This window comes from Heliangelus exortis, chromosome 16, assembly GCF_036169615.1.
Source record: "Heliangelus exortis chromosome 16, bHelExo1.hap1, whole genome shotgun sequence".
Taxonomy (NCBI): Eukaryota; Metazoa; Chordata; class Aves; order Apodiformes; family Trochilidae; genus Heliangelus; species Heliangelus exortis.
This window is the reverse complement of record NC_092437.1, coordinates 6,693,592-6,717,043: the sequence shown is the minus strand read 5'-3', so window position 1 is coordinate 6,717,043 and position 23,452 is coordinate 6,693,592. Positions and strand designations below refer to the sequence as shown.

Genomic DNA, 23,452 nt, shown 5'->3' with positions numbered 1-23,452 from the left:
GAGGAGACAAAGCCACAGCAATGCTGCGGGCCGAGGGGAGGCTGCAGCCCGCTCGGGAGTGGAGTTTTGGCTCCCAGGCTGGGAAAGCTGCTAGGAAGCATCCCCAGCAAGTTGTGTGTGTTTGTGGCAGAGCTGGAAACCAACTGATATTTCATGATATAAGGCTGGATGTGTTGAAGCACACGATAAAGCTTCTGTTGGCTGCAAGACTGGCACTGTAAAGCAGGATGATTTGTCAGTTTTGTTTCTTGTCTTGTTTAATTAAGAGTTTTTCTTCCCCTTGCTGGAACTGCCTCTGACTTAAACTAGGTCTAGATGCAGAGAAATGGGACCATACAGAGAAATACCAGATTATCTTCCTCTTAAAATTAGTCTGAGCATGTAAACCCCAAGTTTAGGTCAATAAGGGTCTTTCCACTGATGCTTTGCTGGACTTCAAATCAGTGCACGAAGCAAAGCTACTTGTGAATTTGTAATTGCTTTGTGAAAGATTGCAGTTAACTGCAAAACACTGGTGATATGAGCCTCTATCAGCAATACATCTACATAAACCAGCACAACTCTGCTTGCTGTTCAAAGTAAACAAACCCCAAAAATTGCTGTTATGCCCTGAAGATAAAATGTTTAGTTAATACAGGGATTTAGACCATTTTTTTTTTTTTTTCAGTTGCCTCCATAGCAATGCGGTGTGGTATCCACAGTAGGAAACCTCATGCCAGCAGCATCTCTGAAATATGCTAAAACAATCTAAATTAGAAAATGTCAGCTTCTTGGCTGATGTTTCTTTGGAGTTTCTTTTTTCCTTTCTTGTGCCTCTATAATTTTATTGGGATGACTAAATCTCTGAACTATGTTAGCAGTAAACAGAACTAATTTACCCCCTGCTTCTTTGAAACAGCTGCTGACAGCTGCACTATAATTCAATCAGGGATCTTTGCAGTGCAGTCTGCAAAACATATTCATATTTATTTGTATTCTTTCCTCTCTGTTGTATTTGGACTCAAGGAGTTGCATCAAATAGCAACATGTGCCATACACAGAGATTGATCTACATGAAAACGGAGGCTCAAGATGAAATATTCCCCAGCCAAAAAGGTTTTACAAATATAGGGACAATAACCACACAGATACATAATGTTGTTGGGATATCTTTTGTAAAGTTGTAATGATTTATTTTACTAGTTTGTACAAAAGGCTTCTGACAGCTGCTTTATGAAAAGAACCAGAAACATGTATGCGTTTTTGCCAACTGTTAATAAATATCTTCTTAAATAAGGAAACAAATGTGCTTAGGAACTGAGAATAATTTTTCCTGGATGTGACCAAAAAGGAATTCGGAGATGGAAATAAATAATTCTTCTTCCACTTGTGACAACTATTTACATAAAAATGTACAAACAGTGACGCTGATGTTGAGCCTAGCAACAGAAATCCTGTAATATTAAAAAAAAAAAAACAAAACAACAAACCAACAAAACCCAAACCAGAAACAACCCCCACATAATATTTAATATGTGAATCTTATACAGCAAGATACTGTGGTCCAAGTTAATAAAAAAAAAAAAAAAAGCAATACACCAATGCAGTGACCACCAACACTGAAACACCCACAAGAAAAACTAATCCATGACTACTAACTAGTGGAAGTTTAGGCCTGATTAGCTTTGAACTTTCTAGGCAGCACCTTAACTTCCTTTAGGAAGTTTACAGAAGCACTGATGTATTTACATTGTCCAAAGATGCTTCCAATCTGTACGATTTCGGTTCCTCACTCAGAGATGCTGAGGGCAGTTGTGACTTGGCTGTTTCTCATAGATCCTCCTGTCTGCAGGCTCTAGAGAGAGATGGTCTTGTGCCTCCAGTTGTTCTCCTGGTGGCTGTAGCTGTTTGCTCCAGGTCCCACCTTGGGGCAGTTAGGAAGCTTGCAGAGTGTAGGTGCTGAGGCCAGGCTGCTCCTGCAGATGTTTGAGTTGCCTGGGTTGGGAACTGAGCACATCTGGCAATGTGGCAAGTGCACACCGAGGCCCCTGGCCAAAACCTACCAGTGTCATGGAGAGGCTTCCACTTTCCCATGAGCCTAATCTTGCTACTGAGAAAACTGCTGGGAAAACACCAATTGACTTAAATGAGATTAGATTTAGATCATCAGAAACAAGTTTCCAATTTATTTCATAGGCAGTAATTTTTTTTCTTTCCTTCTTTGCTTGTTCTTTTTAAAGCGAGGCATCTGGTCTGGATTTGGTCTGTGATTTAAAGGAAGAGCAGTGACTGATTTCCAGAATCAGGCAGTTGTGCTAATTTATCTTCTTTCTCTAACTCTTCTCTAAGACAAGACATGGAGCCAAGTCCTCACTGCAGCTGCATCACCCTGTCCACTCACTGCACAGAGAACCACCACCAGGGATTTATTATGTTCTGGACCCATCTGTTGGAGGTTTAGGTTTTTGAAGTTTGGAGATTTAGAGCTGGGTGTGCTGAGAACCTGGTGTTTTATTAGACAGAATTTTCTTTTTTTTATCTCTCTGGTGAAATTTATGTCAATCCTCCTTTTGTAATGGCAACGTATGCCAAAGTGTTGAATTGGTTTGTGATTGGTTACTGCTACTTTGTATTCTTATTCACAACTTTAATTGAGTTTTAATTACATAAGTGTGATGTTTGTGTAACCTGTGACTTTAAAAGAAGGAAAAAGAAAAGCCTTGAGGGGACATTTTCTTGCTCCTGGTTCCAGCTTGCTGGTGTGGCTCTTGAAAGGGTTTTATTATTTTAGGGTTTTTAAAAGGTGAAGCAAGTAGTAGAGCAGGAGTTTTACCATAAACACTGATCCTGGGAAGTAATGTTTCCTAGCTTGTTTCTAGCTGAGTCTGTGTGGTGCTGGGTGAATGGCCCAGCTCACAGCACCTCCTGCACTTGGGTCTCCACGTTTCTGAAACGGCGTTGGAACTTGTTCAGTGAAGTCAATGGACATTTTCCAAACAGGAGCAGGATCTTTAGCTGGCTTTCACAACTCTGCTTTGAATATCCCAGCTAAACGTTAGGTTTAATCCCTGTCTTTAAACATTTTGCTGCTTTCCTGTTTTGAGTTCATAGCGAATTCAAATTCTTTCTGGTTGCTGGAGGAAATTTCTTTCCTCTTGACAACAAAAAAGTATACCCAAAAAGTCTTGCTCTTTGAAATAATTTTTTTCAGTTCTTTTCTAATTAGAAAATCTTTTTTAATTATTCTTAGACTAAAGTGTCCTTTGAACTTGCTATACTTTAAAACTGGAAATTGCATGTAATTTATCTTCGTTTCAATTTCATAAGCAAAAGTAAACAGAGGGATCAAAGTAATAATTCTCTAACAAAATACCTGTTCACTCCAGGTATATTTTGATCACTTATTTTATTGCAAACTGTATTACAGGAACTACACATGCTTATTAGTCACGGCACATTCTCACCTTGGACAGATTATTATTTTTTAACTTACAATCAACATTGGTGAGTTTGCAATCTTCAGAAAGACTCATTTGCAAAAGTATGTATTGGAGGAGCCAATTTTGTAGGCAGATTTGATTTTAAATGATTTCTCTGGCTTGTTTCAGTTTACAAGCTCATTGTCTGTAATAAACTAAAACAAAATGTGTTCAAATGCCACTTAAATCCAGAAACTGTTCCATTGTCTGAACTTTCAGAAGCCTGGTCCTAAAAACTGTTTTAGATTTTTTTTGAAACCCGTTGCTGGAGTGCTAACCTTTTCCCCTCCCCCCCATAGCCATACAAAAACGTTAAAAATAACTTTTTTTTTTCCTTTCCTACCAATCTAATGACAGCCACATGCTCGTACGACCATGTTCCTGTATTTTTTTAAGATTACATTGGAGCTGTCATCAAAATAGAGCACTGAGATGGCATTGAGTTGTGTAGGAGCACAGCAGGGTTTCGGCACAGTCTCTGGGTTTATAAAGTGAACCTGGGGAATGAAAGCAGACGCATGTTAAGATTTACTTTTCCCTTTTCCTCCCCCATATTTTCTTTCCCAGGCAACCTTCTGTCTGTCCCACACACTCAGACATGTTTTGAACACCTGGCTTTGTGTACAAATGGCTCGAGATGTCCACTGCATGTACAGAGGCTGACGCACACACCCAAGTCAGATCTGGTTGGAAATCTTTCAGTGAAGCAGGTTTTCATTAGAAAATTCTCAAAGCAGGGTTTTGCAGAAGTGTACCAATTATGATAAGCTCTGTGGGGTGTGCAGGTTTTTTGCAGGGCCCCTGTCCCTGCATCTGGCAGCACCGAGACTCAGCTGAGGCCAAGGTCTCTGGGTCCCCTGTGCTCCCTGCTGTGGGACCTCTGAGGAGAGGGAGGAAAAGCAAATAAAAAGCAATCTACCAGGAGGAAACCACACAGATATTTCTTCCCTTGGAAGAAATGCAGCTAGTTTTCCTAATAGTTTTTTTCAATGTTGTCCTTAGATGTGCATGAGATGGAGAGATGGACATAAGATGGAGACGAAAAGGTGGACTGAGCCTCCTTGTGCAATGCAGATCTTCACAGATCTGGGCTGGACCTGAGCTGGGCAAGGGGGGATGTCCAGGCAGGTCAGCTGGGGATACTGCACAGCTGGGGTGCCTGGGACAAGTGTGCCTTCTGGGCCATGCCAAGAGTTGTGGTGCATTGGTTTTGGTGATACAGCTGGAGCTGGGTAGCCCCTGACCAATGATCCCCCTCATCACAGGAACTGTGTCATGAGGACACAACCAGCTCAGGGCTCCCATCTGGACATCTTTGCACAATTTCTTAAAACAAACACACCCACAGAGCAGCTGGGCCGTGCAGTTTTGGGATTCACTGACCCCTTCCTCAGTCTGCCCCCAGATCCCCTTTCTGCAGCAGCACACGGTGGGGCCTTTTTCCAAGAGGTGCTGAGAGTGGGTCTCAAGTTCTGCTCTTTCATTTCCATGCAGTGGGACTGTACCACTGCTCAGATGTCTATCTTAGGGCCTTTTTAAACTAGAGAGTGCATGTCAATGCTTGCAGCAAAGACAGGGTAATTCCTAGCCAACTATTAATTCAGGCCACTTGGCTAAACATGTTGAGCCAGATGCTGCAGGCATCTTGATGAGCTCATGCAGACCTTCCTTCTCTTGTTAGCTTAGAGATTTTTTTGTGTGTATAAACTTAGTCCTGAGTGGTACCTAGCAGATATAACTCCACCAGGAGCTACAGTGCACCTACCAGTGTCTGCACAATGGCATGGTTTGTAGCATTCATGTAGGAATTCAAGGGGAAAGCACATTCTCCTTCACAGTAATAGGCAGCGTAGCCCTCCGGAGCGATGATCCAGTCCTTGGTTACATTGAAGATGTTGGATTGTGGAGAAGGACAGAAATATTGTGCAGTGAAACAAAAAAAACATTAAAGCAGCACATGAAACTGTCAGCTTGTATACCCACAGTTAGTGCAAAATAAAAAACTGGTACCCTGGACTTGCTAATGCTACCTCATACACTTTTTAAGCAGCTGCCTCACTTCCCCCCTCACTGAAATGCCAGGTACAAGCTTTCAGAAATGAAAGTGTCTTTAACCAGATCTAAAAGAACTGATAGATGAAAATGGAGAGCTGTGTGTGCATCCAGCAATGCCAGAAGACTTTCAGAGCCACGGTTTCTCAAAAGGACCTAAGTGTGTTGAGTTTCTAGCCAGCCTGACTCTAAATATTTGTATACAAAACTTTGCAAAAGCACTTCTTAAGCATGCTAAAGGCAGTATGTTAAGTTTTGTCCCTCAGGGATTAAAAAAAAAAAGCAGTTACTGAGTTATTGGCTTGCTCTCACTATTGCAGCTGGGTAAGTGATGTGCAAGGGCAGCTCAGCTGACAGCCTGGTCACACAGAGCCTTACCTGCCACCCGAGGTCCCTGAAGCTGACATAGAGCTCATGCTTCTTGCAGGCTTGTCTCTGGTCACTGCTGCTGTTCTCTGCACAGGGAGAAAAAGGTGCCATGAGGCTGGGCTGCCACAGCACCCACAGCCCTCAGCAAACCCCAGCAGGGACTGAGGCCTCACTACTCTTCTGTTGCTCCTGTGGCTGGTTTGTGTTGTTTTGTTTTGTTTTTTAACATTTGCTGGTTTAGTAATAAAATAATGTCTGGGCTCAGTACATATGAAAAGCCCCTCTGGCTTTTTGTGCAAAGCCACAAAAGGTCTGGGAAAATAGTGGGGCTTTTTGTTTGTGTTTGGTTTGGTTTGGTTTGGTTTTTCTGGGCTTCCTGTTAGCAAAAAGCAGATCTCTCTTGATTATTGTCTACTATATAAAAGTAGAACCAGTGGAAGGAGTGATAGGAAGCAGTACCCTTAAAGGATTTCCTGAATTCCTGTCTTTGAATCACCTGCATTACTGGTGAAGGTTGCATCTTCAGACCTACTGAGATAACATATTACATAAAGATAACATGAAATCTGTTCTGTCCAGTGTAGCTGCATCCAAATTACAGACTTCTCCCAATGGGTGACAATCCTGAAGCCAAAGGAATAAAGCATGGATCTGAATCCTGGATCTGAGCAACCACACCTATCACCGCAGTTTAAAAGCTGTGTCCACCCTGAACCTATAGGCTGAGCTGGAGACCCAAGTAGAAGTACCATGAAATATTTTTTTAAACTCTTATTGTTGGAAATCAACTTAACATGGGGTCCCCAAGATGCAAGTAGGACACTGGTTACAGGGCCTTTTGTAACCTACTCACAGAGGTGAGAAATTATTTTGTCCCCTACCCATATTTTAAAAATTGAATTTCTAGAGCAGATAGGTGATAAAAATGCAGACTTAAATGCAGACCATCTATGCTTGGGGTACTGCAAAACCCAGAGGTCAGAAATACAAGCCATGGCAAAGCATTTTAAGACACTTAAGGATTTCAGTGACAGGTACAGAAAAACACACATGTGGGTAGATCAGAGGAGTCACCCCTATTAACAGGGCTGCAGAAAAACATCATTAGGTCTAGGAGAGGAATGACCTGATTAAATATTGGGAGGCTGCAACAAGACTGATGGGAGAGAGTTCTCCCATGGCCTTGCAGGTAACCCCAAGCAGCCAAAGCCAGAGGCAAGTTGCATAAGATGATTATTATGCCCTAAAATGTCCTTTGAATTCCACCTCTTGCAAGCTCTCCTTCTGCTCAGTGAACACTTGGAGAAATAGAGCTGGAATTTGCCACTGCCCTTGCAGAGCTTGCCTGGTGCTGTGGTTCCTGCTAGGAAGGTCACCAAGGGCCCATTATTCTGAGGTATCTCATAATTAAGCCACATTTCTATTTCAAATGCCTGGAGTTTTCTTCCATATTAGGAAGCAGAGCTCCCCCCAAAATAACTTCATTTTTCCTGCACTTGCATCTTAGGAATGGGTTTTCCTCTTCCATGCAAAACTTTTGGGACTACTAACCTTCTTTTGGAGAAAAAGTTAAAATCACAGATTTTTGAAAGCTGCAGCACTTTGATTCAGATCCACTGAAATATACTATAATTTAACTTTATATGTTTATTATTTTTATATTTATATATTTACTATAATTTTGATCACTTATTGCTTTAATGTAATCATCTTACATTTCAAAATGAGAATATATTTGATGTGGGACAAAAGGAAATTTTCTGGTTAGGTGCTTTTTTTTTTTTTTAATTGGATTAAGGAATCCCTCAGTTTAACATTGGTTCAAATCCATCTTTTTATAACTTTTTTTTTTTTTTTTGAGTAATCCTTAATTCCAAGTGGGTTCAAACCAGCAGCTGAACACGAGCGGTAAACAAAAAAGACGAGAAACAGACAAATGTGGGAAAAACTTTTCCTCCATTACCCCACACCCAGAAACACTGCCCCAGAACCCACACTGTACCTGCAATGTTTGACACCCGGAAAGCCTCCTGGGTCTTTGGTGGTTTGGATCTGTTCTGGCTCCTTTGCTTCCCTCCCGTGGAGCGGATGCTGCGGAGATGGACCTCGGTGGCTTTGAAGAAGGCTACTGTGAAGGGCTGCTTGTTCTGGGGGCCGTGCCTTCCTATAAGACCTGCCAGTTTGGGATTGATGCTTTGCCCTTAATAACAGAATGGACTGATTAGAGGCCCTGCAGTAATTTTTCATTTTCAGCAGACATAGTAAGGATAACAAGGAGCAGAGCTGCTGGCTGGCTGGCAAGGGTGATCCCTAGGCACATCTGTATGCATTGATCCACCAAGGACCTGGACTTAATCAGCAAAGCTGCTTCTGACAAGAGCAGCTCAGCACAGCTAAATTCATTTTAAATCTGCATGTAAAAGTTACATAAAATAGCCCTATATATAATTATTTTACCCTAAATACGCTTAGCATTAACTTTTCCTGCATTCTTTAGAGGGGTTTCTTTAAGTTCACCAACATATAATTTGAAGTGATCCTATAAAACTAGCCATAAAACTCAGCCCATAGGAACACTAAATTCCCACTGGAAGGTTATTAAGTTAAAATAAAAATGCCTTGCATGAAATGCTGACAGAGTTCCAGATATGTTGTAACTGAGAAACAAATAGTTCAGATGTTAGAGCAATAAGCAAAATGGCTCTTATCTCAGCACTACTGTACCTGAGAACCTCGTTCTACAACTGTTGATTACTGTTCATGCTTCCTTCACCCTGGGCTTTTAAAATATTCTTATTTTTGGTAAAAGATAAGGTGTTTTCTCTGTATAATGAAATATATACAAGAGACACAAGAAGTGGGTGGCAGCAGCAAATCTATTCCCCTTGTTGCCTCTAAAGGGTGTCTGGGTGCTACTGGGAAATAGAGGGGCTATACCCAGGGTTATTCTGTTACAAGCTACTGAGTACTGCTGCTAAGTCAAAGTTATGGTCATGGCTTTTGTGATCCTTTTGTTAAGGACAGAGTTGGGCCTTGTCAGCCACAAATCAAATACACAGAAGATGACACTTTGAGAAGCCCCAAGAGCAGAGCAGGCGATGGGCAAGAGACCCCTGACAAAGATTTCCTTGTCTTACTTGTTTGTGACTATTGTGTGAGAAGCAGCAGGTAACCTGAAGTATTTATTTCTAGGTAATGTTCTAAAGCTGCTATTCTTAAGATGAGTGAAGTATATGACAAGGATTATAAATTGTTGTCTTTATGGAATTGTTTCCATCTTTGCTCTTGCAAGTTACCGTAAGATCGGCAAATGTGACGGCCCCAGAAAAGGGGGCTGTGCTCAAAGCCTGAGCTGAAGTCCATTCTCTAGCTTTCTAAAAGTGTGCAGCCCAGTGAGCAAGTCCCAAGCTGCTGTGTTTGGGGTTTGTGGAGAGGACTCAGGAGGTGCTGGAGGGGGAACGTGGCAGCTGGAAGTGCCTGGTGTGGCCAGGTCCCACAGCACATGCATCTGGGCTGGGCCTTCTGAACTAGATAAAGTGAAACTCATCTCAAACAGGGCAGTAGGAAAGCAGGGGTGAAAGTAGCAGATGCAAAAACTCATGTACATAGATTTATATGTGGACACTTCACTTTCTGCTTAAGCTCCGTTCTGGAAACTAATCCAAAAAGTTTTCTTTCTAAGCATTTGAGGCTGAGCCCACAAAGTGCTTCAGCAAGTAGCTAATTCTAAATATATAAGTAGTTCCACTTGTGCTCAGACTTTGCCAGATAGAAGCCTTATTTCCTGAAGACAAGCTCAGCTGCAAGAGTTGGACCTCACTGAGCACTGCTCCTCTGGCTTTCCCTGCCCCTTCAAAGAAGCCTTTCTGCTTCCCAAAGCTGTTTAAACCAGCAAGCACATCTATGGCTCTGGTTTGCCCAGTGTCAAGTGTTCCACCTTTGCCATGTCTCTAGAGATAAGGTCAGCAGCATGCAGGGAGGGGACCCAGCTTCACACTCAGATGTTTAATGGATTTGCATTAGTGCAGCAAAAAGCAGCATTTGACCAATGATTTCCTCATGTGACACCAACGTGTCACATCCAGGACCACTGCAGTGGCAATGCTTCCTTAAGAGTTAAAAAGGCACACAATGCTCTGTATGTGACATAGCATGTTTCTTTTCAATACAGATGAGAAACTTTCTAATTTTCCTGTCCATCCAGAAAGCAAGGTTAAACCCAAGGATATGTCCAGTCCACAGCAGACAACGACAAACTTTTCCCAAAAGAAATGAAGCTGTGCTCTTGAACCAGAGGGTATGGCTTTATCTGCTTCTATGTAGCTACTTTTTTAATACTGTCAGAAATGGGTTCTTAAGTAATAATCTAAATAAACCTAAGCAGGCAGCTGCTGTTGCCATTTGCTGCTGCAGAGCATCAAGATGTCTCAGTGCTGGGCTGAGAGCTCACTGAAGGCTCCTGAGTCACTCAAACGTTTCTTTTGCTTGCTGCTTGAACTGATCCCCATTTTCTAAGAGTAAACAAATACCCTTTGATTCCACCCTAGTAATACATGTTGATAGACTTATTTGGCAAGATTATAAAGAAATAAAAAGATATATTGAATCAATTTCTTTTGTATAATTTCTTTTGGATGGTGTTCATTATGTCAGATTTGTTTTTACATAGACTGTTCTGTCCTTGTGGTTGGAGATCTCTAGATGTAATGACAGGTACAAAGAAAAAAATTTTAATTTTTTTTTCCTAATTCACTTTAAGCTTTGGGGGTTGCCTGAGCATGTAGTGTCACATCAAACTCCTGCTGTGTTTGCAGCATATGATTTTCATGAAGTTGGCAAAAAAACAGCTTTCTTGTTAGTTCACACAGTTGGTCTAACGTGAACTTGTGGAGCAAGGAAAGACACATCCTTGCAATTTAAAATAGAAAAAAATGTACAGGTATGATGAGCTGCGAGTGCAAAGGTGTGCTGCCAGGGGACCTGGTTACAGAAGAAAGGCAAAAATTGGGTCCTGTAACTCTGTATTTACTTTTTAAACACTTCTAAGTATTTTGTTAATCTATATTGAGGAAGCAGCAAGTTACTTTTTATATCATTTAAACCCTTTACACACTTGACTAGATTCTTCAGGAACATAAAAAGAACCCAGATTACTAATTTTCCTGGAGTCGAATAAGAGATAAGAATTCACTTATCACTGAACCTGGGAACTTCTGTCTTTGCAAGCTCTATCTGTGATAGATCAGGCTGTATACTTGTAAGGATCCACCCCTGATTGCTACAGCAGAGCAGAGTTACTGTAAGTCTGAGCAAAGTCTGAGCATTTCCTTGGATGCAGGATCCTGAAAGGTCTCCACTGGAATCTGTAACATTCATAAATCATCTGCCTTCCTCCTTAGTGCTGAAAAACAGGATTGTCTTTTGCTGTAAAATAAGTAGGTAGGATTAGGGGAGGACAGTGATAAGAAAGCTTTATTTTGGTGTAAGAGTGTGAGTGCCGATAGTGCTTAGAGATATTAAACCTACTTCCAGCTGCCACTTTTTGTGGCCTTTGGGCTCTATCTTGATGGTTTTCCTATGTGTGAATCAGAACTGAACAAATGTCCCATCATCATGGACACAGCTTCTGTGCTTCCAAGTGTTTTATTTAGGAGGCAAACTGAAAACTAAAACCAACTGTTTGAAAACAGATTAAGCTTGTCTTGGCTTGCTAATTTGCCTTACTGTTTTATCTTTAAGAGTTAAGACAAAGTTGTAAACCAGGCTGAATTTGAACCTTTATGCAAAGGTGAGAAAAGGCATCTGTCATTGGGGTGGGGACGAGTAACTTCCATGGTGAAGTTCCTGCTTTGTATCTGTGTTTGAGTTTCTGCAGCCAGTGATGGCTCAGAAAGGGCAGGTTAAAACAAACCCTGTGCACCTCTGTGTGTGCAGATCTCACATGAGTAACATCACCCTTTTCTGCAACTGCTTTTCTGCAGGTTACCTCTTTCAAAATTGCTTTGCAGAGTCTTTATGCAAAATGCCTCCTTACTGGAAGTGTTTAGAGGACTGCGTAACAACCAGTAGCAAGTGATATCATAGATGTCTATCTGGAGAGTGAAAGAATGTCCCCAGATAACTACATTCAGAGTATTACTAATAGTTTTGAGCTGAGTTTTTCTTAAGCTCTCCTGTGGGGCAGCCTGACAGTCTCGGATGATCCCAGGCCCTGGGAAGATGCAGGATACTTTGGCTTCCTTGCACAAGTCTCCAAGTGAGCATCAGGTATCTTAACTTCAAGACAAAGCAGTGTGACTTTTTACTTAAGACCTGGTTCAGAAAATTCTCCACTTGATTCTAAACACATCCTTTTGGGAGATATTGCAAAGCCAGGTCCTCCCACCCATTCCCAAACCTCAGGGGTTTGTACCATAAGCATAGTGCAGACCTTAGAATAGAGACCAGGCACAATGTTACCAGTAATTTTTACTGCCACAAAGGAAACTGAAATGACTCCTAGGTGTTTCCTGAGTTTGACATAAATTTTTTGCTAGTTAGCACCAGCCTTCTACATCACTCAGTTGTCTTTTCACACATAGCAAAGTTTCTAACTCGCCTCAACTGGATTGCTCTACCTGCACAAGAAATATAAACCTTGACAGGGATATGCACACAGCTAACACTGAAATGTCTGCAGACACAGACAGGTTACAGTCTCTTTAAAGCATCTGAGTATGCCCTCAACCTGAAATATGTCTACTATTTTACTGTTATTATTACTTTCCTCTTAGGCAAATCCAGGAAAAATGCACTTAAGACTCCCGTTCAAAAGAAGGAGTATTGAGTGCCTAAGGCTTCCCTGGCTGGGAATCCTACACCTCAATCAGAGACTGCTTGATCGCTCTTGGTGTCTGACACTCACCATCGATGCCTTCCACAGAGAGCTGCAGGCCAAGGTTGTGTTGGGGATTCACCACCCAGTGATTACTGGTTGCAGTAATGTCAAACACCAGCCACCCTTCTTCTGCAGCCCAGATTGTTCGAGAGTCGAGCAGGAACAAATCTGAATCCCTAAAAAGAAAAAAAACAACAGCATAATTCCCAGTTACCAGGCTTTCCACTGCAGTCTCTACAGGCGTTCACATCCATGCTTTAGGCAACACGCCTGCTTGGAGCTGGGCAGCTTTCCCATCTAATCACCTTCAGATGAAGCCCTGCTCCTTAAAAAAGGGAGGATGGGTTGAAGCAGAGTTGAGGTGGTTTTGGGTTACTTTGCTGTTACAGTTAACCTCAGAGCCACTGATGCAACTGCAGGAAAAAAGGCTTGCCAGGCACAGATTTGCAAAATTATTGTTTGCATATGCAAACTTGGTAATTGGGCAGACAATGCTGCTCATTATCCTTTCCACACATCATTTCCTGACTTTTGTGCATAATTGTAGCACTGGTGCAAGCCAGCTGGAACACTGGTGTGTGTACATTAACATATGTAATTGTTTTTTCAATTTATTTGTCTGACGTTACAGGTGGTTGAGGCAATAACCCTCTGCACAGGCACAGGTCTGCATCACTTTGGATGGCAATTTTCTTATCCATTTGTTGCCTAATTTTTTTAAAGGCCATTGTTGAATTATTCTAGTTCAAGAACTAATAACAGAAAATGAGAAAGATCTGAAATAGAGAGGGTTTTGGACATTTGAAAAGGGTGAAATATTTCTAGATTTACAAAACATTTCCTGAGAAATTTATGAAAATGAAAATTTGAGAAAACAGTTTCTCTAAAGGAAGGAATCTTCTCTTACCAGAAATTATGAGATAAGACTTGGATGGAAATAGTGGGGAAAAAAATTAGATAGTTGTACAGTTCCTTAAAAAAAATAACTTTACAAGGAGAACAAAGAAACTGTGGAAGTGTCTAGACAAGTCCTGTAAGAGGTGCTTCTGTACTTACAGTGCACAAACATGATAACTTGTTTAAGTGTAATTATATCCTTCTGAATGAAGAAATATCCTTGGAAAACCCTTTAATCATGTCCTCAAAGCTTAAAGAAGACCTTATTAATTTTGTCACCATTGATTTTCCAGTGCATATATCTATATATATATATTTAACTTAATTTACACAGTGCCTCATGGTTGCAGAAAATATCGACAGATTAAAAATGAATCTAAGATGTGCTGGAGACATAGAGGCTTTTGTCTCGGAGCTTGTAGTGATTCTTTTTCCTGTGAGATACCAAGAAATTCGAGGCTTTTGTCCCACACAGCTGACTCAAAACAGAAATGGAGTTTTATTGCAATGTTTTTATTATCTAGCTTTCCTTTCAGCCTTTGTGGGCCAGGGCGTATAAGAGATGATGGTTTTCCTCCGTGAGCTAATGGATGTCATCGCCTCTGGCTCTGGGCTGGCCTAGAAGAAATTAAACTTCTGAAATGAGCTCCCTCAGAGCACGTGAGCACATCACCCAGTGTGTGTAAGAGGATTCTGTTGTTTCCTCACCAATGCACGATGCTGTTAACCTTTGATGGGACACGGCTGAACACGCAGCACCAGCCAAGGCTGTGAGGGTGCCTGTGGCAGCCCCAGGGAAATCAGTGGCTTTCTGTACCAGCTCAGCTCAGAATGAGGAGGCAAGGGTTGATGCTTGCAAGAGATGTTTTGCAGGCATGGAGTTGTAGCAATTGCATTTCCTCCCTTTGTCCTGCACAGCTCAGCCATGGAAGGAGGCACAGGAGAGAGTTTTACTTTCCTTTAAACAAAGATTTGGTTTGTGGAAGAAGCTGAACTTCATCAGAACTGAACTTGCTGCAGGAGTTTCTTGCCAACACAAAGAGGATCCTATGGGGACTATTTTGGTTTGGGCAGTCAAAGTGGGTGGCTTAGGAAGGGGCTGTGACGTTCTCTGAAGCTCTGTCAGCTTTTGCACCTAGGACAGCTGAAGATACACACACATATTGGTTACAGGAATGTATGATGCTTGAACTCAATCTGGGGGACAAATTTCCTGGGGTTGCATCCCCACCCAGAAGCAATGGCCCCGTTCCCGCTGTGCATGATGCAGCTGCACAGACACCTCCCGCCCTTCCCTGTTTACAACACACTGAACAAAACCCATCCCAAAGGAGCTGGGGACGAGGGAGTAGTAGGGATTGGCCCGTCCCAATGGCTGAGTCCAAGTTTCCAGAAGTAAAGGGTTTTTATACTCACATACTGCATCATTTAAGCATGGCTCCTGACTGGAACTCATGATTCACACAAGGTTAATAGGGACTTGGCTTGCTTGGTTTTTCTCCCTTATACTTTGCAGGTTGAAGATAATAGCAAGAATGGTAACTTTGGGGGGGGTTTAGCTACAGCTCAACTGCAGTATTACTCAGAAAACCCGGCCTTTAGGTTCCCCATGCTGACATGATGCAATCAGGGTAACCAGACAACATACAGCATCAAGTACCAGGGTGAGTCAGGCTGGGAAATTGTACAATGCGTTTATTTTCCTGTAGTTACAGAAATGTGCAAACAATAGGCCTGGAGGGGAAGCCTAAAGTGAGGGAGATCAAAGGGACCCACTAAAGGGAAATGTCCTTCCCACACACGCCTGGAACATTTGGACCCATAAAGACCCTGTGTCAGATGCTCTCTGGAGAAGTTCAAACACTCCTGAACTGGTATTTTCCACTCTGGCCCACCAGCAGTGGCCACGGATGGGATGAGCAACCTGACTGATGTTGCAAGCAGGGGCTCCTGAGACTGTGATGCCTGTTTTGATGAAAAGAAATTTTTTATTCTTTTAAAAAAGATCAACATCCTTTTAAGTGAAATGGCCTGCTCTGCAAAGACTTATGGCAAACAGGGCTAAATCACTAGCTAAGAGACAGCAAGAGACAATTACAAGATGTAATTCATGTGTTTTTATTGTTAGATTTAAACAAAATTTGCTCTGAGTGCTCCTATCTAACGAGTTGTTACATTAAATAGTGCTAGTGAAGTGTAATGCATCTGCTTTGGGTGTTAGTTTGAAATAAAGATTTAAGCACAAAAGGAAAAGTTTTCTAGTGCACAACTCACCCCCTGGTACTTTACCTACCAATGGCAGGGAATTCCCGTGAATGTGAATTATGGCTCTGCAACTAGGAGGCAAAAATGCCTTTTGGTTCCTTGGCCCTGCATTCAATACCTTCATTTCAGAACTTTGGAGCATATGAGAAACTGTACTGAACTTCCTAAAAAATCAAGAGATGAGAAGAGGCACTTGATCCTCCTTTTACAGAAAATTAAGCTGGGACATGGAAATGTTAATGTCTAGATTAAGGTTACATAAATTATGAAGTCTGTATCCAGACCACTAGTATGTTTTGTTGAGACCACATCAAAATGGCTCAGTGTTCAAAGTATTTCTATCAGCAAGAGTGTCAAAGCTTTTAGCAATGGTAAAACTTGGAGTTTTCAGCTCAGTTTTCTCCAGCATCAGGCTGTCGATGGAGCTTAAAATGAGGACAGGAGGTTGGCACTTCTCTACTAACTTGGTTTGGCAGTGTCAGGTGCTGGATGACAGAAAGGAGAGAAACCCCTGTTAGAAACAGTCCAGAAAAAATATCTACAGGTCATATCTCTTCCTCACCATTTCCTTTCTTGGTGAAACTTGCCTTTTCTGGTTTTTGCCTCCTCTTATTTCTCCACTCACTCCCCCAAACCTCACTTCTTCCAGTCTTTTTCACTTCCACTGATTCCCTTTCTTAACCAACTTGTGTCACCCACCCTCTGCAGCCCTGCTCACACACACACAGAATATTCTGGCAGCTTCAGCCCTTCAGCTGCTTTCCATACTTGTTATTCACTCTTAATTCCATAAAACACCAAGTTTACTAAGGAAACACCTGAGGCACAGATATGTTAAATGTCCTGTTGACTTGGCACGTGAACCACAGCAACTAAACCAGCAGCATAACTCTCCTCAGGACTGGTATTCTGACCCTAGAAGGGCTGTCTGGGTCACAGGCATGGTGTTTACTAACAGGCAGCCAAGGACAGAGCTGGCATGGGGGGACAGTCACCCAGGTTTAAGCAGGTGGAGGGAGGAGAAGGAAGAAAAGGCAACCTGAGAGGGTGAGAGGAGATCTGGGGTTTGAAGACATCTGTTTGGATTAAAAAAACCTGCAGTATCCAGCTTCCAGTTTGTTTGGTGTCATTGCTTAAAGTCAGCTGCAGCTGTCCAAAGACAAGCTTAGGAAAATATTTTTCAGACTTTCCTATTTTGAGAGGGCCCCAGTATCTCCTTGGGCCTCTTCCTGGCATGTTTGCAACACCCTCTGTACACGGACCTGATGCAGCCCTCCTCCCACACCTTCCCTTCTCTGTGCTGGGATCCCCTGCTTATCCTTCCCTCTCCCTCTCCCTTCCCAAACACAGCCTGGGGGCTTCTCCAGGTGAAGGGATGGCCATGGCAAGGAATGCAGGGTGCTGGAGGGGGTTTCCAAGGACTGGCTGTTCTGTAGTGAAACATCTGTGTAAATTTTGTTGAATCCTAGGGAAAACAGCATTTCAGCATATTCTTAATTCTGTCTTTTATGCCTCTAGTATTTGTATTCCCCTTCCTATGAGGTGTTTGAGAAGGATGACATTGAGATTTCTGAGACTGATTAAAAGTGGCAGTGGGAGTTTGTTACAGGCAACATCTTTCCTAATTCTGAAACATCTTGTAAAAGCAGTGCTGAGAGAAATGAGGTTACATACATCTCTGACACTTTATACAGCTGTTTCTGTTCAGCATGGAATCACTATTCATTAGTGCATCACTGAGCTGAGCAAGAACCCACCAGGGTATGCAAAATGCCTCCTGCAGCTACCCAAGTGCCTGTGAAGCTTTGTGCCTTGCTAAGTGAGTTCAGGATTTCTCAGAGGTTTTGCAAGCAGCAGTGGCTTTCAGGAAGGTTCTGAAAGAGATGCAGCTCTCTTCTTGGAGAGCTACAGGGTTTCCATGCTAAAGTTCCTTTGCTGCTGTTCTCAAGAAGGTAAGAGTACAGTTATCCACTGACTTGCAAATAAGTAACAAAAAATGAAACCTATTGTCAGTACCTTTCTAGATGCTGTTAAAGTACTTGCAGATGCTGTCAGGGTGCTTGGGCACAATACTGTAAGAAACTGAATCCTTTGCTGCACCATCCCTAGAACAATCACACTGGTACTTTAAAAAGCTCCAAAAAGAAGGCACATCTGCACCGCAGGGTGGGTGGGCCTAAGTGTTTCTTAAGCTAGGATTTCATGTTTCAACCCACAACATGGAAACAGACTCCAGTGAACTGGAGAAAGGGGTCTGCAGAGGGGCTCAGGTTTGATCCTGGTGCAGAAGTGGTATAGTCTGAGGCACAAACTAAAGCATTCCAGCTGCAAGTCAAACCCAGGAATGCATCCTGCAAGATCTTATTTTTCTGTGGGGCTGGTAACATGAGCATTCAAATCAGTCACTGCCTTTGAAGCCTGTGAAATCCATAACGGCCACAAAGTGAACATGGAGCAAGGACATTTCAATTACCAAAGGCTGGTCGAGTACCTGGCTTTATTCTCTCCAGTAACAAAACTCCCATCAACTTCAAAGGGGTTGGGATTTACTCTCCAGTGCAAGTGCTGGGCCCAATGAAATCGGAGATATAACTCTGGGATGAGGTATTTTTGCTTCTGAAGGTGCAGACAGATGGGCAGGATTGACCTCTGTTGTTGAGGGGAGTTACACAGCCTGCATTTCTTCTGCAACTTCAAGTTAATAAATTGAGAATGATGCCCTGACTGATAATCTGCCCCAGAACTGCATGGGTATTCCTTAAAATACACAAGTTGATAGTAATTGCAGTAGAAGTTAGGTATCCCACCTGCTTTGCTGTTAGAAATTCCACTACTCTTCAGCACTTGAGTCCCTTTAAAATTCTTGCTCTGGTCATCACTTACAACAGCAGCAAAGTCTGACAGTAATGGATATTTCTTTTGCAAAGTAGTTCACACTCTATTTCATTATTCTGTTGTGAAAGTATCAAAGTTAATTTTTCTCAGGCTCATATCCATAAGCTTTACTTTGGCATGTGTCCTGCTTAGGTGCCTGAGATAAATGACCTTCAAAACCCTGTAGATAGCCTTGTGCCTTGTGATGTGTGATCCCTAGACTGGAGTTGGCTTTGCTTTCCTGTAGTGCTCAGGCAGAAGGAGATGGAGGTTTGAGCAGTACTCAGCTCCCTCATGGTAACTTTTAGTTCTCACTAACAGGGTTTGTGACCACAAACAAGGACTTCACATCCTGCTGCTCAGCACCCCTCTCAAGCCAGTCACTGGCTTTATAAAACTCTTTCTCAGGCTTTGGGGTGATCGAGACCAAACAGAAGTTGGACATGAGTCACTGGACTTCACTTTATGCACACGAAAGCTTTGAGAGATGTTATATTAGTCAAAACAGGAACTGTTTTCACAGTGTTTATGATTAGGAACATTTTTGTTCATGAATGTACTTGTTTGCCTAAAGTGAATAACTGATGCTTTGTGCCTAAAGAATGCTGTACGTGCCTTCCTATAAAGGGGATGTTGCCTGTTTGAAAAGCTTGCCTTGCAATGCATTCACAGATTTGGAAAGGACAGAAAGAATTTAGTCTGGTTTTCCTGTAAACACCTGTAATAATAAATTCAGTTTGACAGAGATATAATTTCTATTATTTAAAATCCAGAGCAGCATCCCAGCTGCTACAGAGGACAGGGCTGGGCTCTCATTCTTAATGCCACAGTTTTTAGGTATCTATCTGCCCACAACTGAGCAGGAGGATGGAGGAGAGCCTCCACCCTGTGTTCAAATGTCAGTATTATTGAGGGGCAGGATTTCAGAAATAGTCTGCTGTGGTTACAGCTGTTTGTCTGGAAAGACCTGTGCCTGTGCTTTTCACCAGCGATAAATTGTAGACAAGAGATGTTGCTGGTTAGATACCTGCCAACCTGTCTGAACTCGTAAAGCAAGTGATTAATTGTTGAACTGCTGGTAGTTATGGTTTATTTGAACTCAGGGCAGGCCATCTCACCCTTCAAACTGAGGGCTTGTCTGTCTGAGGTTTAAGCAAAAAATCAAGCCTTCAGCATTTACAGCTGTCTCTTTACCCTCAAAGAAAAAAGTGTGAGTCTCAGCTTGGGCTTTCCAGCTGCATCCTGTGCTGGTTTGGGGGCCCAAGAAGCTGTGCTGATCCCTGTGCCATGCTGGAGAGGCAATGCAGCCACTGACCTGCTGTGCTTTGGTGCACCTTGCTGGGGGCACAGGAGAATCCCTGGTGTTTCAGGCTCTGCAAGACAATTCCAACAATGTCCTTGGAGGTCCCAGTGCTGCTCTTGGCTCATCATAAGAGCACAGGGAGAGGGAAAACCATTTGGGTTTTTGTTGGCCATTGTACCTGTACTGTAGGGAGTGGAAGCTCCAAAGGCAAAGGCAAGCAAAGGTTTTCTTGCCTGTGTTGGGGGGAGGGTTTGGCTTTGTTTTGCTCTTGTTGCTAACAACGTCAGATGGGGCTGACTTTCCAGCCTGCTCAGGATGAGACAAACAGCCAAGGAAGCATCAAAGTGAATGGGTGTTTTTTGATCAACAGTGGAGAGAGTTTGTTTTCTTTCTCCACTTGCCCAATGACACACTGACTTGGATGACTGGTCTGTGACAGAGTTGCTTGGAAAATGTCAGTGGAAAAATGCAGAAAAAGAGCAAATATTTTTACAAACGTTAGGGACAATATTTTTACCTTTGGTCAATCCAAACCAACAGGAATATTTTTTCAGGACAAACTGTTCAAAACTCACTATTGTCTGTGCCAAAATGTATGCAAATGGTGAACACACATGAACTTTTATTAAAAAGAGTGTTCCTGTGGTGAATATGATGCAGTAAAATTGCATTTGATCTTGTAGCTGGAACATCTGTATAATTAGCAAGATTCCTCACCTCTTCCAGTCTGTGGTTCATGTATATGCCTGCCTTTTGCATACATTTTTTCCTTTAAGAACAAGAATTTGTGAAGGAGACAGTTTGCAATATCACTTGATGCTCTGAGCAGTTGTTAAGTTGTACCTTGAAACCCTGTCTAACCATGGCTTTAACAAACCTGTGGATGTATCATCTTAAAATTAAGGTAATGAGTGTCATCCTAACTCTGTAAGTTTCCTAGTGAGCACCTACCTTGCCAATTAGGATCTGGAAGAGAATTTCCCTGACATCTGATAAGGAAGGACATTTACTTCAAGAAGAGGTTTCTGGCAATTCACTAATGCCCTGGCATGCTGGTGATGCCCTGGCATGTGTTGGCTCTTCATTTGCCAACACATATCTTGTTTCTGCCCTTTCCAAGAGTGAAAAGTCATCCCTGCAGGCCTGTACCTATATAAGCTACTCAAGAAATACAGCAAAGGGTGGCTTCTAACTCTGGAAGGGCCTAAGGTAGAATAAACTTGAATGTTTGTACTAAGCAGGACATCTATGGGGTCCTATGCATATCTGTGGCTTGTTGCCAACTCCTTTAAGAAAGACTGGCTAAAATGTATAGTTTATAATGGATAAAAATAGATTAATGTTAGCATAGTCCCTAGTCCATGCAAATAGTTGTGTCATTACAGATGCCAAGAGACCTACGAGTTTGGACCCATAGAACTGGAATTTCAGAAATGGGAGAAAACACAGCAGTAGTCAGATACTTTTACCATACAGAAAAGTCAGTAGAAATTCTCACCATTTAAAAACATTGATAAGGATTCCCAACATATTTTAGTGGATCAAAAATGCAAGATATTTTTGCTGCATTTTTATTAGCTCTTATAAGAATATAAAGCCCCCCTTTTAAATCCCTGGTGTTTCTCTTTTCATAAACCTAAATTAGAGCTGTAGTATTATTACCTCATATTAGTAGTCCTAGAGAATAACTTCTGACTAGCATGAGACCCTATATACTTTTCATGTAATTAAATCCAATCTTACTTTTGGAAGCATTGGTATGTAAAAGTATGTGCAAATGAAACTAAGTGCCTTTGATAAATGGTTTGGGATTGCTGATTAATTGGAACCAAAAACAGATGAGAAAATCAAACATATGTTCTTATTCAAATTCCCTGGAGGATTTGTCAGGGAGCCTGGCATGCATTGATAATTGCTTGGAATGGATTTAATAGCTCATCTTGTAATTTTGCACACACAAAACAATCAATCAATATAAAAAAGCATGGTGTCATTTGTCTTTGTTAATTAGGGGCCTTGAACGCCTCCAGTAATGCTAGTAATTAAACTAAAATAGAAAGGAAGCATTTGGATGGGGGTTTGCCACCTGAGGATCTACAAGCAGCAGGAGGAAAAGGGTAGGTCTTCCAAAAATGTTGAAATACTTGGAATTTAGATCTTTTCCTGCACCAGTACACAGCTCCCAGCTTCCCAGCTTCTCCCTGGGACAAGAGGGAAGCTCTGAGGATGCTCTGTGGTGCAGGCAGAGGCTTGTAGCACACAACCTTTTGAAGGAACACACTGTGCTTGCGTTTTCCTTGGGATTTGCCTGTGGGCCACTCACCTTCCTGGGTGCTCCTGGAGTACCTGGTAGACACTAATCTGGAATGTTTCATTATCGAAGCGTTCACGGATGTAATCCTTGTATATCCGGAACTCAGCGGCCGTCACCGCTTCCCCCTCTGGGATTCTGGAGAGATCAAACCTGAACTCTCGGTAGTGGCAGCGCTGATGGTGAAACTCTCTGTCATGCTCCACTGAAACAGAAAAACAGCCCATTAGCCACCTGCTTTGTTCCCTCTCCCCTCACCATCAAACAAGCTCACGAGTTGCCACAACAGAAAAGGGCAGGAATATCTGATTGCAGCATCTTGTGCTGGTTCATTAATGCACGTAAGAAACAGAGGGCTCTATCTGGGCTATTATGAGCATATACATGTTTATCAGACTCTCTTTGAAACAGTTTTACAGCTGGCTGGTACAGGGTGTGGGTGACCATTGTGTTTTAATGATTTTTGGCAGCTTCGTGCTTGACAAGTGACTCTGGATATTTGCCACTGATAAGGACTGAGCTGCTGTGGGAAGGAGCTGAAAGAAACAGATGGGGCTTTTCAGGAGTGCTGGTTCTTGGCCTGACTCTGCCTCTGAAAATGGCACAAGGACACAAACACACACACACACAGAGATATGTATATATATATACACACAAATTCCAGTTCTCAAAGCATTTCATGCTCGTGACCTACACTTGGCGCCAGCTGAATCCATCACAAACTCACAGCACCACTCTGAAGGGTCAAAGCTTTCATTTTAAAGCATCTTCAGTGATCAGGACTGTAAATCAGAAGTGAGGACCTTCTTCCACCTCCCAACACTGACTGTGTAACAATAATAAGTGCCAGAGTCCTCCCAAGACAGTGTCAGCATGGTTCATTATCCCACAAGTGACAGGTCTGCCTGTCTCCTGATGGGAGCTGATGTTCTCATGTAACACTGCTGGTGGATATTGAAGCTGAGGGTCAGGGCTGTGAGGAAACAAAGATTTCAAGGCTGTGCTCCAGCAAGGGGGAGGAGAGGTGTCAGTGCCTCAGCCCAGCA

At 42.4% G+C, this 23,452-nt stretch overlaps 1 protein-coding gene across 1 annotated transcript in view; it reads right to left on the bottom strand.

The window, feature by feature from the left end:
• Positions 1 to 3,368: 3,368 nt before the first annotated feature.
• The window catches only part of BMP7 (bone morphogenetic protein 7), a 43,876-nt gene continuing 23,792 nt past the window's right edge, over positions 3,369 to 23,452 (bottom strand). The window contains exons 2-7 of the mRNA XM_071759520.1: positions 22,419 to 22,611; positions 12,784 to 12,932; positions 7,882 to 8,079; positions 5,889 to 5,965; positions 5,224 to 5,334; positions 3,369 to 3,955 (exon numbers count right to left, since the gene is read on the bottom strand). Coding sequence (XP_071615621.1) covers positions 3,806 to 3,955; positions 5,224 to 5,334; positions 5,889 to 5,965; positions 7,882 to 8,079; positions 12,784 to 12,932; positions 22,419 to 22,611 — 878 coding nt within the window. The 3' untranslated portion in view covers positions 3,369 to 3,805. The remainder of the gene's footprint in view (positions 3,956 to 5,223; positions 5,335 to 5,888; positions 5,966 to 7,881; positions 8,080 to 12,783; positions 12,933 to 22,418; positions 22,612 to 23,452) is intronic.